This window comes from Peromyscus leucopus, chromosome 8b (assembly GCF_004664715.2).
Source record: "Peromyscus leucopus breed LL Stock chromosome 8b, UCI_PerLeu_2.1, whole genome shotgun sequence".
NCBI classification, from domain to species: domain Eukaryota; kingdom Metazoa; phylum Chordata; class Mammalia; order Rodentia; family Cricetidae; genus Peromyscus; species Peromyscus leucopus.
Genome location: NC_051086.1, coordinates 92,028,000 through 92,045,229, shown reverse-complemented (window position 1 = coordinate 92,045,229; position 17,230 = coordinate 92,028,000). Strand labels below are relative to the sequence as shown.

The following is a 17,230-nucleotide window of genomic DNA, read 5'->3' as shown; positions in this document are numbered from 1 at the left end:
AGGTTCAAGCAGAGACCCTGCTTCAAAGGAATAGGTGGAGAGTAACAGGGAATCCTCTGGCTTCATATATATATATATACATATATATCATAACCCCCCCTACCCCACAAAACAACTAAGTAAATAAAACTTAAAACTAACTAGGGTTTGGCAGTGTGGCTCAGTAGTACTGCACTTGCTTGGTATAAGGGGTCCTGGGTTCCATCCCTAGCATTTCAAGTAAAATACAAAAAAAAAAAAAAAAATCTACCTGGGAATTGTTAAAACAGCAAGTATTTCTGAAATCTTTTACCAAAGATAATCAAAAAGCAAGCCCGGGCTAGTAATATGGCTCAGCAGGAAAAACTGCTTGTCTGAGTTCGACAATCTCAGTTCCATACCTAGAAGCCAAGTGGAAAGGACCGAAGCAGAAAGCTGTCCTCTGACCTCCATACACACCATGGAACATGTGCCCCGCCCACCCCCATCCAATAATCATAAAATAAATGCGTTAAAACATGAAAAGGGAGGGCTAGTGACATGGACCAGTGGGTAATGGTGCTGGCCCCCAGCCCTGCTCACCTGAGTTCAACCCCGGGTCCCACACAGCAGGTGGACAGAACCAACACCAAAGTTGCCCTCGACCATCCACATGTGCACTTTGACATGTATGTGTACAGTTGTGCACATACACACACATAATAAATTAAATAAGTGTAATTTTAAAAAAATCAGAGGAGCTTCCAGGATGAAGACAGAAGGAACTCTTTTTTTTTTTTTTTTTTCTAGACAGGGTTTCTCTGTGTAGCTTTGCGCCTTTCCTGGATCTCGCTCTGTAGACCAGGCTGGCCTCTGAGTGCTGGGATTAAAGGCGTGCACCACCATCGCCTGGCCAGAAGGAACTCTTGTATGCTGCCACCACTCAGAACGTTAATTAGTCTAGCCACTCCACTCTGGAGTCTCCTCCATAAATAACAAATAGAATTACCATATGAGCCAGTCATATTACTCGGGTATTTACCCAACAGACTCAAAGTCAACATACCACAGAGGTACTTATACTTCAGTATTTACTGCTGCACTGTTCACAATAGCTGTTATAAAACCAACCTAGGTGCCCATCAAGAAGAATGGATAAGAAAAATGTAGTATATGCACATAACGGAATCTTTTTCAGCCATATAGAATAAAATTAGGTTATCTATAGGGAGATGAACACAATTGGAGTTAATCATACTAAGTGAATAAAGTCAGTTTCAGAAAAACAAGTATCGCATGTTTTCTTCCATTTGTGGGTCCTGGATTTTATACAAGTACATAAAACCAGACACATACAGATGACATGAAAATAAGGAAGGGGCCTAATGAGGGTCGGGGAGAGAGGACATGACCAGGATTTTGCTCAAAGTACATTATATATTTGCATGAAAACAGATTTAGGTTAATCCAGTATAATCAAATAAAAAAGTTATTAATAACAACAGAAGTGAGTTTCCTATCGGCATGGTGGATCATGCCTCTAATGCTAAGGCTCAGGAGGAGGCTGAGGCAGGAAGATTACCTTAAGTTCCAACCAATCTGGACCAGTGTGAGAACCCCATCTCATACAACAACAACAACAACAAAGAAGTATGCTTCCTGCAGCCCTGGGAAGACTTCTGGGGTGGACACTCACCGTGGCGGGCCCAATGATGGTCACTCCCTTCTGGTCGGCCTTCTTGATGAGCTTCCGTGTCAGGGCCTCGGGGATGCCTTCGGCTATGATGGCTATGGTCCGGATCTAGAGGATTAACAAAGCCCCTTCGGTAAACACGCCTCCTTCGATCGACAAGGAGGCCGGAGGTCCAAGGGCCCTCCTCCTAAGCCCAGTGTCCCCATCCAGGTTTCAAGAACAAAGTAAGGTGAACAGAATGCATCTTCTCCCTCCCACAGGCCTCAGGTTCTACTTCAAACTCCTCTCAAAAGAAGAGGCATGGGGTCAGGGAGATGGCTCAGAAGGCAAGTGCACTTGCTGCCAAGCCTGACGACCTAAGTTTGATGTCAAAGACAGATGAGAACTGACTCCTGGAAGTTGTCCTCTGAGCTCCACATGTGTGCCACACATAGAGACAGAAAATGTTAAAAAAAAAAAAAAAAAGGCACAGCGGTGGACATCGAAACAAACCTCCATGGGCCACGTGCAAATGCTTCTAAATCTCCGCTAGTCTACAGCTACATTCTCTCACCTAACCCTCAGACTCAACTGACCCCTACCTGCCTTTCCCCTAAGTACCCAATGAGTCTTGTCTCTCTCCCCACAGGATGTGGCCAGTGCACACAGAAACAAGCTGCTCCCACAGCTGTCCAGACTGGGCTAGAGGAACTGAAGATCTAAGAACCATCTCTTTGGCTCTGGACCAGTCTGTAAAGGGTCAAGATCACAGTTTAGGCTTTGTGGGTCTTGTGGTCAGTGTGGCAGGTTTCTAGTGTGTAAGTATCCATGCACAATACATAAATGAGAGCAGTGGCTGCATTTTAATAAAACTTTATTTGTGGAAATAGGTGGGGGCTACATTTTGCCCTGAGTTGTTTGTGTCAAAGTCTGTTCTAGCCTGAAAAAACAACTCATCTAAACAGAAGAACAATTTTGTATTCTCCACTCAGAAACCGAAATAACTGGTATCAGACAATTAAAAAACAAACAAAAAGCATTGGTCGATCAGGGGCTTTTACAGATCACTAACAGAAGGCAAATATTGCAACAGAAGAAAGGGAGGAGGGACAGGACACAGACAGGACACAAATGGCCAGCCAATGTTTCTAAGAGTTTGCTTTAGTTAAGGGCCAAAGACATGCCGATTAAATAGAACACCAATTCACTACACAATTGTTTGGTGTTGGCAAGAAGAACCTGGAGCTGGTGGCACACCCTTAACCCCAGCATTAGGAAGGCAGATACAGGAGGATCTCTGTAAGTTCCAGGCCAGCCAGGGCTAGATAATGAGACCCTGACTCAAAAGAAAATAAAACTAGAACTCCTACTAATGGGAGTTTAGGTCGTGAAAGCTCTGGGAGCCAGGGTGTGTTAAAAACTTCCAACTGGCCATTCTGATGTGGCAGTTCAACTTCTAAAAATCTGTGCTAGGTAATGGTTAGGAATACATGCAAGGGGCTAGAGAGATGGCTCAGAGGTTAAGAGCACTAGCCCCTGTTCCAGAGGTCCTGAGTTCAATTCCCAACAACCACAAGGTGGCTCACAACCATCTATAATGAGATCTGGTGCCCTCTTCGGCCTGCAGGGACACACGCAGGCAGAACACGGTATACATAATAAATAAATCTTTGGGGCTGGAGAGATGGCTCAGTGGCTAAGAGCACTGACTGCTCTTCCAGAGAACATAAGTTCAATTCCCAGCATCCACATGGCAGCTCACAACTGTCTGTAACTCCAGTTCCAGAGGATCTGGCACCCTCACAGACATACATTCAGACAAAACATCAATGAACATAAAAATAAAACAAATAAATAAATAAGAAAGAAAACAAAAAGGATACATGCAAATGTTCATCCAAGATGTTTGTGAGAAGACTGGAAAGAACAAAAGTCATGTTGCCAACCTACCTATTGGTACAGAAAGAGGTAGGAGAGGGTATACTGAAACCTGGTGACCATGTTTCTGAGAAATAAGGTGTGCTTTTTATGCCTTAACATCTGTCCTGAAATAACATATAATACCCTACGTACGAAAGTGCTTTTGGGGGCATGGTGCTGGGGCTCAAACCCAGGGCCTTACATTTTCTAGGCAAGTGCTCTGCCACTGAACTACACTCAGCCCAAGAAAGTGCTCTGGATCCCATTGTCAAGACAGTCTGGGAAGAAGAGAGCTGGAACGGATGGATGGATCATTGGTGACCCATCGAAGCAGCCACTGCTCACTCAAAACTCTCGGATCACTGCTGAGAAGTGTAAGTCTCCAAGCACTTTCACCTAAACCCTAGCCTCTCCCAATTCCCAAGTCCTCTGTCCCAAGTGGTCACGACTGTGAATTCCATTCAAAAGCTCTTTCTGATTTCCCCACCCAAACATTCCAGTACCCACCATCTACCTGCGCAAAGCTCATGGTCTCCATGGTACTGTCATAAGCAGATCGCAGAGAGGCGAAGTTAATCAGCACGTCTACCTCTGGGTGCTTCTTCATGGCATCAGCCATGTTCTTGAAGACAGGGATCAGGATTTCCTTGTGCCCCCAGTAAAACTTCTGCTTGTGATCCCCACTGCAAGAAAGTAGAGGAAGAGTAAGGACACCCTCAGTCCATCAGGTCTGGGGAGGGGGAAACTGAGTGGAAGACCCTCCCCAAGAGAGGCAAGATCTGTGTTCTCAAAGGTTCCCATCTGAAGGAAAAAGGACCCCAGGAACATGGACTGTCCCAATCTCTGGGGTGGGCAGATTCCTCCATTGTAAACATGGGGAGCTAGCTGACTCCCAAACTTCATTTAAAGATGAGGATCTCACTGAGTCACTTCCAGGCACCCTGCCTTGGCATGACTCACGTGAAAGGGTAGACCATGGCAGCTACTGAGGGCTCATCGCGGGAGCACACGTAGTCGAAGTCCAACATGCCTTGCACAGCCCGGGTCTGCATGCCCCACACGATAGCTTTGGTATGGCGGCTGAAGAGGGTGGCACTCTTTCCTAGGTGGGCAAAGACACAGCGAGTGCACCCAGAATACACACCTCGGGAAGACCCCCAGGGCAGCCTCCCCAAATCCCCATGCTGCAGGTCCAGCTGGGTAGTTCTTCAAAACAGCAAACGGATGTTAAAATAACAAAGTCTGAGAAATTTGCCTCAAATTTTTCTAGAAGGAAGCAGCAGAGAGAGCAAAAGTACCTAGTGAGACCTGCCTGGCTAGAGAACAGTCCTCTGGTGAACAGAAAAAGACTCCCCACACAGAAAAAGGGGCCCACGGCTGAAGATGCCTGAGAGAGTTCATACAGGGCATGCTGAATGTCCCAGGTGAGCTAGAGATAAAACTATATACACATGTGGTCTGCATACTTAATAAAATTTATGTTCATTCTTTGTGTTTTTAAATGCATTTATTTTATATCTTACACCTTATGTGTTTTGTCTCTACACATGTGTGTCTGGTGCTCACTGAAGCCAGAAGACTGTGTTGAATCCCCTGAAACTGGAGTTACAGGTAGTTGTGAGCCACCACGTGGGTGCTGAGAATTGGACCCAGGTCCTCTGAAAAAGCAGCCAGTGCTCTTATGATGAGCCATCTCTCCAGTTCCTGTTTGTTTTTTGAAATATTATGTTGCTCTAGCTGACATGTACCATGCTATATAGACTACAATGGCCTCAAAATCACAGATATCTGCCTACCCCTGCCTTCTAAGTGCTGGCAATAAAGGCATGTCACCACACTCTGCTGCTTGTTAGTTTTGTTATTTTTAATGTGTATAGGTGTTTTGCCTGCATATAAGTACACTATGTGTGTGAGTGCCTGTGGAGACCAGAAAAGGGAATTGGATCCTGTACAATTACAATTACAAGCAGTCGTAAGCTACCACATTGGTGCTGAGAATCAACCCAGGTCCTCTGCAAGACCTGCAAATGTTCTTAAACTCTGAGCCCAGCCTCAGCTGCAGTTTTTAAAGCAAGATCTCAGGTAACCTGGGCTGGCTTTGAACTCCCTATGTGGCTGAGGACGACCTTAAACTCCTGATCTTCTTGCCTCTGGCTCCCAAGTGTTGGTATTACAAGTGTATGCCACATCACCAGCTCTTCTTTACATTCCGTTTTTATTGAGACAGGGCCTCACACTATAACCCAGGTGGCCTGGAACTCACTATACAGCCCAGGGTCACTTCAATGTTATAACAAGGCTTCTGCCTTTAGCCCTTTGACTGCTGAAATTACAGGTAGGAGCCACCACGTGCGCACATGCGCGTGCGGCTTAAGCAATTATTTTTAAAGGCGCTAGAAAAAAGTTCAGCTCTCCCTATTTTGATGCCTGTAAATCTTGACACAAGGCCAGCAACAGTCAGTATGTGAATGCTCACAAATTCTAGGTCAGTGGGTCAGGGGATGGGGTGGGGTTAGGGGGGTCCAGCTAAGAGACTTGGGGCAGCCGGGGCTAAGGCCTGGACAGACTTACCTCTGACTAAGGTTACAGACTGGGCTTGGACACCAGGCAGAGCAATGATCAGCCAGCACGAGGCCACAACCCTCTCTCTCCCCTATCTTCCCACCCTCCTCATGTCCCAGGTGGCTCTTTGCTGCTCAGAACAATACTCTTGAGACAGACTTTCTTTTTTTTTTTTTTTTTTTTTTTTTTTTTTTTTTTTTTTGGTTTTTTCGAGACAGGGTTTCTCTGTGTAGCTTTTTGCGCCTTTCCTGGAGCTCACTTGGTAGCCCAGGCTGGCCTCGAACTCACAGAGATCCGCCTGGCTCTGCCTCCCGAGTGCTGGGATTAAAGGCGTGCGCCACCACGCCCGGCTGAGACAGACTTTCTAATGGCAGGAAAGACTTTCAAGCAGAGGGCAGCTCGGGGCTGGAGAGATGGAGAGTGGTTAAGAGCACTGGCTGCTCTTCCAGAGGTCCTGAGTTCAATTCCCAGCAACCACATGGTGGCTCACAACCATCCGTAATGAGATCTGGTGCCCTCTTCTGGCGTGCAGGCATATATGCAGGCAGAACACTGTATACGTAATAAATCTTTAAAAAAAAAAAGAGGGCAGCTGGGCATGGACTCCCACTTTTAACCCAGCACTTGGGAGACAGAGGCAGGTGGTGGGCTACAGAGAAAGCCTGTCTCAAAAAGGGGGAAGGGGAGATGTCGACACAAAGGGTCTACAGAAATGCACTCATTAGCCTGAAGGGAAAGGAAAGGGTTCTTGCCTCCCTTCCCCTTCGACTCCCACAAAGTCCTAGTGGAGGAAAGCAGCCCTTGAGGGACATTCTGTGCTACCCCGGGGGGAGCAATGCATCTCACCCAGAGGCTTCTGGTATTAGCGTTCTGTCCTACAGCAAGCTTGGCTAACCAAGATCAAAGGTTGATGAAATCACCGTGCAGGCCAGCAGTAAGCCTCACAGTCAGAAGGATCTTGATTTGTGAATACCTGGGATTTACTGTCAACCTGAACCAGGGTTCCTATAAGACATGGAACCTTAGAGTGAGGGCAGCCACCTAATCCAGCCTCACACTTTCTAGCCCTTGGAAAATGAAGCAGATATCCACAATGATAGCGGTCTGTGGTAATCTAGGAGAGCCAGGATTACCTGACTTGAGAAATAGTCAACTGTGTAATAAAGAAGGCCATAAAGCAGTGAGGCTCTGTCATCCCCAGGGGAGCCTACACGGAGCCCAAGTGCCATGCTACACATAAATCTGTCTTCAGAGAGAAAGACAAAGCGCCCCAATCCCTACAAGCCTACCCACTCCTGCTTTAAAGGGCAGGGCTCAAGTGCTTACCTCCTCAAGCACAGAAAAACCTAAGCCAAAGGGCCATTGGCATCAGTAGCGGGAGGCCCCAGAGAACCGTAATGGCCCCCCGGGCACAGCGAGCACTCTGCATGACCTGGTCTCCTCCTTGACCTATTTCCACTTCTAAGTGACCAGAGAAAGTGCCCACCCCCCCAGCCCACTTCCCCTAGGGGAGGAGAGCTCCCCTGAGACTGAGTCTGTCCATGTTCTTTCGGCACACTGGTCTTGCCTTCTAGGTAACAATGGATCTCACTGGAGGCGATATGAAAGAATTAAGGGCTGAAGAGATGGATCAATAGTTAAAGAGCTGACTGCCCTTGCACGGGACCAGACTTTGGTTCCCAGCACCCATGTCAGATGGCTTACAACAGTTATAACTGTCTGTAACTCCAGCTCCCAGGGATCCAACACCCTCTTTGGGTCTCTGAGGGTACCTGCACTCACATTAACAACTCCATACCCCAACACACACACACACACACACACACACACACACACACACACACACACATTAAAATTTAAAAAAAAAATTTTTTTTAACTAAAAAAAAAAAAAAAAAAGCTGATAGGTAGAGGGGTGCAACCATTGTCATTGTTCAGATATTGCTACCTACCCTAGGGATCAAAGTCATCAATGCTCTTGCGCTTACAGCCGTGAATGTCAGTCACGGAGGGGCTTGATGGAGCTCAGCATGCAAGGAGGCTCTGAGTTTGATTCCAAGTATTGGAAAAAAGTCACAAGGAAATCCTGATGCTGGTACTGAGTAATCTACTTGCTTCTCAATGGGCAGATGTGTGAGCATGAGTAAGTGTGTGCACTGAAAACATCCACTGTAAACTGTGACCTCAGACAGATGTGTGAGCATGAGTGTGTGCACTGAAAACATCCACTGTAAACTGTGACCTCAGACAGATGTGTGAGCATGAGTGTGTGCACTGAGAACAACCACTGTAAACTGTGACCTCAGACACCAAAGCCCAGACCCCTTCAGGTCCTCATAATGACCTGTTTTAGAGACAGATACCACCTGACCTCCCTGGTTTCCCTCTTTACATCTTTGCTCTTCTACCAAAACCTGGGAGAAATCTACACTGGTCTAGAATTGGGAGCTGTGAGATGCAGTGGTCAGTATTGAAGTTGAGGCAGGAAAGCGAGGCAAAGATGAGATGAGATGAGAATCAAGGTTGAGCTGTGGTTCCCCACAGCAGCCAGCAGTCAGAGGCATCAACTGCTCTCTGCCGCTCCCCTTTCAACTGGATGTTGCCCCTTCCCAGGAGCCTCCCTCCTGGCTCCCCTGAGTCTCTGGAGCTGTGGGCTGGCTCTTGCTCCTTCTATGTCTCCACCTCCCTCCAAGGTAAGGAGCCAGAGACAGCCACACAGTGAAGAGAGTGTGTGCTGGGGCAAGTAAGTACTAAGTAGGACAGGGAAGGGACAAAGAGCAAAGACTAGGACTTGGGGGCAGGCCACACCAAGGTGGGGACAGAAAATATACTGCACAACACTGCAACCCACCAGGGAAGGAAGAAACAAAGCACACAGAGAAACTGGAACCCACTAACAAAGCCACACGCAGAGCTGGGGTGGGGCGGGGCGGGCGGGGCATCCTACCTTGCAGGGATCTTGGACTTGGGACTGAATCTGTTAAAGAAAATGACCAAGGACACTGAGTGAACCGCTGGTGGGAGGCTTTGGCGGGAGAGCGCAGAAACAGACAGGGCCACAGACAGGCCTTCTGGTGCTGTCACTGCCATTTCACAGAACAGCAGGAACAGCACCAACAAGAGAGGCAAAAGCACCAGTGGGCAGAACAGAAACAAGCAAGACAAAGAGGAAGGCTCGGCAAGTGGCCTGAACACTGAAGCCTCCTCCAGGCCCTCTGGGTGACACACTTCCATCTGGGCCTCCAGGCTGGCCAGGTCACACCCTCTTATTAACGCCAATGCCTCTATCCTCATGCAGCACAGTACAGTGATTAAACCAGCTGGACCCACCACTCTCCACTATGGACAAAGCTGACACCTTGGAGATGCAGAGCAGTGACTTCCGATCTTGGAGCCCCAGAACTACTGTCATTATTTCTAAGATGTCTTAGTCCAGCCTGACTATATGACAAAGAGGCTGCAAGGCTCCATCAGCCAGGAGAAGCCAGTGTCACTCATCTACTGCTAGTGTGAGCGCTGGCAGGTCAGCTCGTCCCCGGGATGGAGATGAACTAGGGGATGTGTGCAAGGGCTAGCAGACAGGCGCGCAGAGAGAAGTGTACTGAGAGCCCTAGCTGGTGCGGGAAGACAGATGACGGCCTTCCATTTAGAGTCTGGGAGAGCATCCCTCCTCCTGGTTCTGCTGAAATCCTCCTGTCTTCTCCACAGCCCCCAGTTCAGTTCACAGCCCCAGAAAGAGGGGTGGATGAGAGGGAGGGAGATGATCCAGGCAATGTGGATCCTCAGCTCCAGAACCTACAGGGAAGCCTCAAGTCACTTCATCCTCATGCAATCCACTGCCATCTCCTGCTGAGGCCCACTCCCAGAGCCCAGGGCAGACTGCTGCCCTGCTGCCTCTTCCAGGCAGGCCCCCAACAGGGAGAGACAGGGAGGACACCATAGGCCTCTTGGTGCACCGTGCTAACCATCTGGGAGTTACCTTGGGGCATGGCTGGTTTGGCTTTCTTTGCAGGCGCCACTTCATCAGCTCGGGATTCAGAAAAAGATGCTGTCCGGCTGGGTGCTGGAGTCTTGAGTGATGCAAGGAGAGAACAGAGGTTAAATGTCATAGGTAGTGGCTGAGGACAAGAGCCACTGGTCCTGAATGCCCCAAAGAAGTGAAGTAACAAGAATTACATACAGCATTGTTTTAAGACAGTCTCACTATGTATAGACCAGGCTAGCATGGAACCCACAGCAATTCTCCTGCCCCAGTACAGCTGTGCACTAAACCTGGCTCAATGGTGCTCTTCATAAACTGCACTTGGAAAGTACTATTCTAACAGTGCCAAAATGGGAATTGACTTTGTTCCATGTTACAGATGAGCCAACAGAGGCCCTAAGAGGCTAAGGCACCTGTTAAAGTGCCGCTCTCTTCAAGGACAGTGAGGATTTGAACTCAGGTTTGATTTAAAACCCTTTAGTCTTTCCATTACTTTACCTTGACTGGAGCATTCACCATATACCAACATCCCCAGTGTCCTTCTAGCCCCCTAAATGCTAGAAGAGGAACAGTGTGTCCTGTGTAGAGCAGTGTGGGATGGAGGCAAGGTGGCCCCTTCCTTTAAGGTGGGAGGAGAGCTAGCACCTACCGACGTGCTCCCACTGGCATTAAGGAGGAAGTTGGCAGTGTGAGCTGCTGTGGGTGGCTGGTTGGGGATGGGCCGGTGGCCCAGGGCCATGCCCACAATGGCCGTCATGTGAGTTTCTGTGCCAAAGACATGGATGGGGATTCCAGTGGTCTTCCCTGTGAGAGAAGGAAAAGGCTCATGATTCAAGATCTGGAGTAAGTGCCTAGTCCACAGGACTCTACAGAGGCCCCTTGACAGTCTTGCTCAATGCCTGGCACTGTAAGGGCAAGACAGACTATCCAGACAAATCAGCTGTCCAAAATTTCACCACCAAACCAGTCTTTGGAAAGATCACCTGTTGACAAGGAGAGGAAGCAGCAGCACCACTGGCAGCCAGGTGTCTGAAGTGGATGAGCATGCACCTCTGATCACCTAGGTCCTGGCTCTCCACACTCCTCCACTCTTCAGCCGTGCCTGCCACCATGCCTGCCTTGCTGGTCTGGTCTCTGTTTCTAAATACCCTTAGCTGGCTCCCCGGAGGCACTGGCCTTGCTTCTCCTACACAGAGCTGGCACCCTCACCTGCTGCTCCCCATCACTGAGCTCAACACAAGTACCAGCTGCTAACCTCCCTAGCCGTGGGGGCAACCCCTCCCCACGACCTGCCTCCCAAATCTCCTTCACATTTTGTTCTTTGAAATAGTCTTACTATGTGGCTCTGCTGGCCTGGAACTTGTATGTAGACCAGGCTGGCCTCAACTCAGAGATCTGCCTACCTCTGCCTCCTGAGTTCTGGGATTAAAGGTGTGCGCCACCATACCAGGCATTTTCTTCACTTTAGATGAACAGATGGAAACAAGCACTTGGTACCACTTTAGGTGATTGGTGGGAGTGGGGAGTTTGCCATGGATACTGAATTTTGGAAAATGCAAGATGGAAAGGTCTGGCCTTTTCCAATTAGACATCAAGCCCATTGACAAGAATGTCTTCTAGCCGGGTGGTGGTGTTACACGCCTTTAATCCCAGCACTTGGGAGGCAGAGGCAGGCAGATCTCTGTGAGTTCCAGGCCAACCTGGTCTACAGAGAGAGATTCAGGACAGGCACCAAAACTACACAGAGAAACCCTGTCTTGAAAAAAAAAAAAAGAGAGAGAGAGAATGTCTTCTATTTGTCACTTTCTGGAACTTCACATGAAGAGAACTGCTTTTCTAAAATGCTTCCACAATCTCCTAGGTGGCCTGCTTCTGTTCTGGCCACTGTCTACCTTCTCTTTTCCCAGGAGCCAATCACTCTGTCACACCGAAGTCAAACCATGCTGCTCCTCTGCTCAAATGCAGTATGGACTCCCAAGTCGGGGTCACAGCCATGTCTGTACAGTCCCACCTCCTCCCTCTTGACCCCAGTCTACATCCCTCCCTCCCTCTGGTCTCATCACACACACACACTCACTCCCTCCGTCCATGTGTCTCTGTCTCTCTCCATCGTAGAGCCTTGGAGGATGTCCTTTCCTCTGCAGAGATCATCCCTAAGCTGCACTCCCCTGCTCTGGGTCTTTACTACAATGTTTCCTTTCTAGTCACCTGTCCCCTTTAATTACTTCATGGCATTTAGCAGGACCTGACATTAGTCAAGCTAAAGCTCTAGTGTCCAGCACACTACTAGACACACAGCAGACATTCTGCATTTGTTAGATGTAGAGCCCAGTCATTCTCAATTTGCAGACCTCCACCAGGGCGTGGCAGAGGAGGGAAGACTTCCAAGAGCCTTTTCCAGGACAGTCAAGGAGACAAGCCACGGACTTTCCAGACAGAAGGGAGAGGATGCTAAATGCTGGAGAGATGGCTCAGCAGTTAAGAGCACTTGTTGCTCTTACAGAGGACCCGGGTTCAATTCCCAGCACCCACAGGGTGGCTCACACCATCTTTAACGGCAGTTGCTGAGGATCCTATGCCCTTTTGGTATCTATGGGGACCAGGCACTACATACAGTACACATATATACATGCAGGCAAAACACTCATACATATAAAATAATCTTTAAAAAACAAAACAAAACAAAATGGTGGAGGGGGGTGCGGGGGGGAGAGGGGGGAGTGATGGTGTAACTGGTGATGAACATGATGAATAGCTTTAATTCCAGCACTCAGGAGAGAGATGAAGGCAGATCTCTGTGAGTTTGAGGCCAGCCTGGGCTACAGAGCGAGTTCCACAACAGCTTGGGCTACACAGCAAAACTCTGTCTTGAACAAAGGAGGAAACTGGATTCCCCATCTTACCAACTTCTCCCATCACTCGTAATCCCTCTTGATAGTTGGGGCCACCTCTTCGGACAAAGATTGTGACCTCATGCTCCTTCAGGGGACCCTGGTAATCTCGAATTGCTCTCACAATGCCCTAAAGAAAGCCAAAAGGATAACAGAGACAGATGATTAAAACACAGCAGCCACAAATCAATTTATAACCAGGATAAACAAATGTACAGGTGTACATGAAAAGGGCCACTTCTCACACAGCAGAGCAGGCCCTAGTGGTCAAGGGCTACAGAGGCTCATACACACAAGCTGAGTGAACTGCAAAACTGCAGGCCCAACGTGGGGCCACTCATGTTGAGGAATGACCATGGAGTAGCCAAGAGCCATACCCTTCAAGACTGGCACACTCAACTGCCAACAACAGTGCTTCCAGGTCTCTCCTGTTCTGGCTGCAGTCATTCTTACCCCTTACTGCAACCGGGGTGGGAGGCGGGGTCTATGTTGAGGGCCTATGCAAGGCTTCTCAGTTAGGAAGACATGGTCTTCCTTAATGTCAAAAGTCACCTAAGTGATTTAGGGAACAGCTCTTACAATGATATCCAACCGGTCTGGAAAATGAGGCTGTATTTCTCCAAACAGAATGCTGACTTGAAGTCTAGCTTCTATCACCAAAAGCATGTCACAGGATGTTCCACAATTCCTCTTGGATGCCTAACCATCCCCTCGACAAGGATACTATCTGCACTGCAGGACACTCCCAAGTTGAAGCTGCAGATGTAAACCTGCTTCAACGAATCAGGCCCAATTAGGAGACCCTGTTGAAGGCAGACCTGATGAGCCATGGTCCTTCACTTCTCTAGAGCTCAGACTTTCTTTTTTTTTTTTTTTTTTTTTTAATTTATTTATTTTCATTTTATGTGCATTGGTGTTTTGCCTACATATGTCTGTGTGAGAGCGTTGGGTTCCCTGGAACTGGAGTTACAGACAGTTGTGAGCTGCCATGTGGGTGCTGGGAATTGAACCCTGGTCCTCTGGAGGAGCAGTCAGTGCTCCTAACTGCTGAGCCATCTCTCCAGCCCCTGAGCTCAGACTTTCAAGGTGCACACTATTATTCTCAATACATAGATGGGATGACCACATGTGGCATGTTTCTGAAAAGCCGCAGTGAGCACCATGACATGAAATAATGAACAGCCCTCTAAGAGGCTAGCCTAAAAGGGTGACATCCTAGATATATTAGCTCTGTCATCTTTCTGGACTGGAGTCATGTTTTTTTAAAAAGCATGTTCCCAAGGTCCTGACTCATGGCCATGTACAGGGACACAGACCCAGAGAACTCTGGCTGGATGAGGTCATCAGAAGCTGTCCTCATCTCGACATTTTGGAGCACGGACTGGTGACTGAGACCCACACCTGCAGAGAACCCAGCGAATCAGTGCTGAGAATGAGGACAATCATGCCCAGCCTCGGAGAACTGGTTCTGAGAGGAGAGAGCAAGCCTTCAACTGCCCCCTCTGCTACAAAAAGTGCTAACTGCCGAGACACACAGCTTCGGATCTCCTGTCTAGACAGGGTTCAATCTCCGATACCAAAAAAGACACAGATAGACCCCAAGTCACAAGCCCTTAACCAGACTAAGGCAACACACAGGAACTTGCCTCAGTGTCAAATTTTGCTATTCCCAAGCCCATTTCCCCCAGAAACTGGAGTTACCACTGCTCACAGCTAGTTACCTTGAAGGTAGCAGCCACATTGGTGAAGTTTGCGATGCTGCCTCCAATGATGAGGATCTTGCCTAGGTTGGGAGTAAAAACAAAGTCAAAGTTAGAGAGAGAAAAGACTTGAGCTTGGCCCCATGAATTAATTCAACAGAGGACATTCTGGTCCTCTGGGCAAAGATGCCCTAAGCGGAAGGAGTGCAGGGAGCGAGCAGGACCGCCTCCCCAGACACCCACTCAGCTTCATCAGCTCAGCTCTCCACTACCCCGCTACCCAGTGCGCAAACCTGCAGTCTCTATCTTACTTCCGGCTGCTACCCACAAGTCCAGCTTGGTGTTGCTCTCTCTGGTGGGAATCTCACTTTTTTCCCTCTGTCTCTCAAGGGGAACTGGTATATAGAGCCCTAAACTGGGAAGGTGGGACAGGGACACTGGGAGTCACAAAGCCTGGGAAGCTGAAAGACATCACTAAACTGCAGCCTTGCCTCTTCCGGTGAATTTCACATGCTCTCCTTGCCTAACATGAGCACCTCTGACTGATGTTGCCAGTGTCAACCAGAAGTACGAAAAACAGAGACCCCTGAAATTCAATGCCTAGTCCCCAGTTGCAAAGGACAGGACGATGGCCTTAGTGATTCCTAGCACATATCTGTTCCACACACTGTGCCACCCAGAAGGTGTGTGTACACCCCCATGCACTCATGCAGGTGCCTCACCATCTGGGTGCTTCTCTCGAGTCATAAGTGAGAGGATGGTCTTGGCATAATCATAGGTCTGTTGTTCACTGGGAGCACCAGAGTACTCCCCGTAATTCGCCAGCTCATTGACACCTCCAAGATCACAGATGGTATCACTGCCAGAGAGACACAGAACTCAGCGCTTGCTCAGGGCAGAGGAGTCAAACCTATACAGAGCTGTCCATCATTCCCACAATTATGGAAGTCAGCCTGCAGAACTGGCCTCCCCGACTTATAACCTTCAACCCCCATGCAAGCCTCACTTGAAGGTCAATGTGCCATGAGACTCTCCCAGGCAGAGCACTTTGCCAACCTCAGGGCACCAAGGTTTTGGGCAGACAGCATGAATAAAATGAACAATAATAAGCAGCTGCCTGACATGGCCCAAAGATACAAGAACTAGCACATTGCAAGAGTCCTCAAGGAGCAAACAGCTCTAGCCAGAGCAGCAGGAGGGCTGTGGCAGATCATACATTTGCCGTTCCCAAGAAAAAACAACTGCCAGTTGTTCGAAAGGGAGTAAAACGTGGTCCCAATATTTCTATAAAGCGACAAAGTGCAAATGTTTATCTAGGCACTGAAACGCCCAAGGAGAGCAGAGTGAGGTGTTCTCAGGGGTGACCCTGTGAGGAAGGAGTGAGCAGCTTTTACTTTCCAGTGCACCTTTTTGTTGTTGTTACTTTTCTATGAGGCACACATCATCAATTACAAGAACTAAAACCATAAAATGAAATCATTCTCAATTAAATAAGGTTGCAGAAGACACCGTGTGCAGGGCAGGTGGCCCAGAGCCGCTTGAAATTCCCAAGGGTGATACTGCTTCCATCTGCTCAGGGAGCTCACGGACCACCGGCCGGTGAAAAACTAGGGGCTCCAGGCAATCCACGGATGGGCACTGGGTGGGTGGACCTGGCGGGCACCCCTCCTTGTCACCTGTACACGACCGAGGCGCCACCCCCAGCAACCATGGTCCAGATCCGCCCCTTGGGGTTCAGCAAGGTCAGCTTCAAGCTTGCCCCGCTTTTGGCATCCAGGTCTGCAATGTAGGCCTCCTGGGGGACAGACAACCACAGGTGGCCTTTTGAGTACACCTTTCACAGCTCCCAAATCCAAAGACCACAGCTCGCTATCTGAAGGCACATTGAAGAGTTGTCAATCACTAGAGTGGGGCAGGGAATGGGGAACTGCAAGGTCCCGGGCCTGGGACAGAATCTTCATTGACAGTATCTGACAATATCTTTAAAATTGAACTAAAACCACCTCCATCTGGGAAATAAATTTCTCAGCTCCATCCCCTGACTTCAAGTCCAGACCCCACCGTGTCCTGCTGCTTCTCACTCTCCACACCAGCTCCTACCCTCAGCTCATCCCACATCCTCGTCCACTCCCTAGCCCTCCCTCTTCCTCCCTCCAGCCTGGCTGGGTGACTTCACAGAAGGCCTGATCCTGCTGGGAGGACTACTCAAAGGATGGGGTGGGGAGCAGCAATTAAAATTCTCAGCCAGTGGCCAAGAGAAGAACCTTCCCGTCGTCGGGGTTGGGAGAGCCACTTTTGGAATGATCAAGAAGCAACAAATCAAGAGAAGAGCCCGAGAGGCTGATTGAGAGTGATGTCTAAAAGGATTTCTGGCCAGGATTCAGAGGCTTGGCTGAGTCCCATTCCGACCCCCAACCTCACTGGGATTTTAAGAAAATTAAATGGTTCTCTATTTTTCTTTTCCTGCCAAATACAAAGCCAAGATGGGGACCAAATGATTGTCTAGGATTAGTCATGCTGTCTCCTAGGCCCATCACCCTCCATCT

The 17,230-nt window shown here is 48.7% G+C and overlaps 1 protein-coding gene across 2 annotated transcripts in view; it reads right to left on the bottom strand.

Annotated features, from left to right (window-relative positions):
• The window catches only part of Acly (ATP citrate lyase), a 48,815-nt gene that overhangs the window by 20,721 nt on the left and 10,864 nt on the right, over positions 1 to 17,230 (bottom strand). Inside the window, exons 8-17 of one of the 2 annotated variants that reach the window (XM_028862285.2) lie at positions 16,361 to 16,479; positions 15,407 to 15,543; positions 14,706 to 14,767; positions 12,997 to 13,114; positions 10,743 to 10,897; positions 10,091 to 10,181; positions 9,059 to 9,088; positions 4,511 to 4,652; positions 4,065 to 4,233; positions 1,655 to 1,759 (exon numbers count right to left, since the gene is read on the bottom strand). In XM_028862285.2, coding sequence (XP_028718118.1) covers positions 1,655 to 1,759; positions 4,065 to 4,233; positions 4,511 to 4,652; positions 9,059 to 9,088; positions 10,091 to 10,181; positions 10,743 to 10,897; positions 12,997 to 13,114; positions 14,706 to 14,767; positions 15,407 to 15,543; positions 16,361 to 16,479 — 1,128 coding nt within the window. The remainder of the gene's footprint in view (positions 1 to 1,654; positions 1,760 to 4,064; positions 4,234 to 4,510; positions 4,653 to 9,058; positions 9,089 to 10,090; positions 10,182 to 10,742; positions 10,898 to 12,996; positions 13,115 to 14,705; positions 14,768 to 15,406; positions 15,544 to 16,360; positions 16,480 to 17,230) is intronic. The other variant, XM_028862286.2, reaches the window with a different exon arrangement.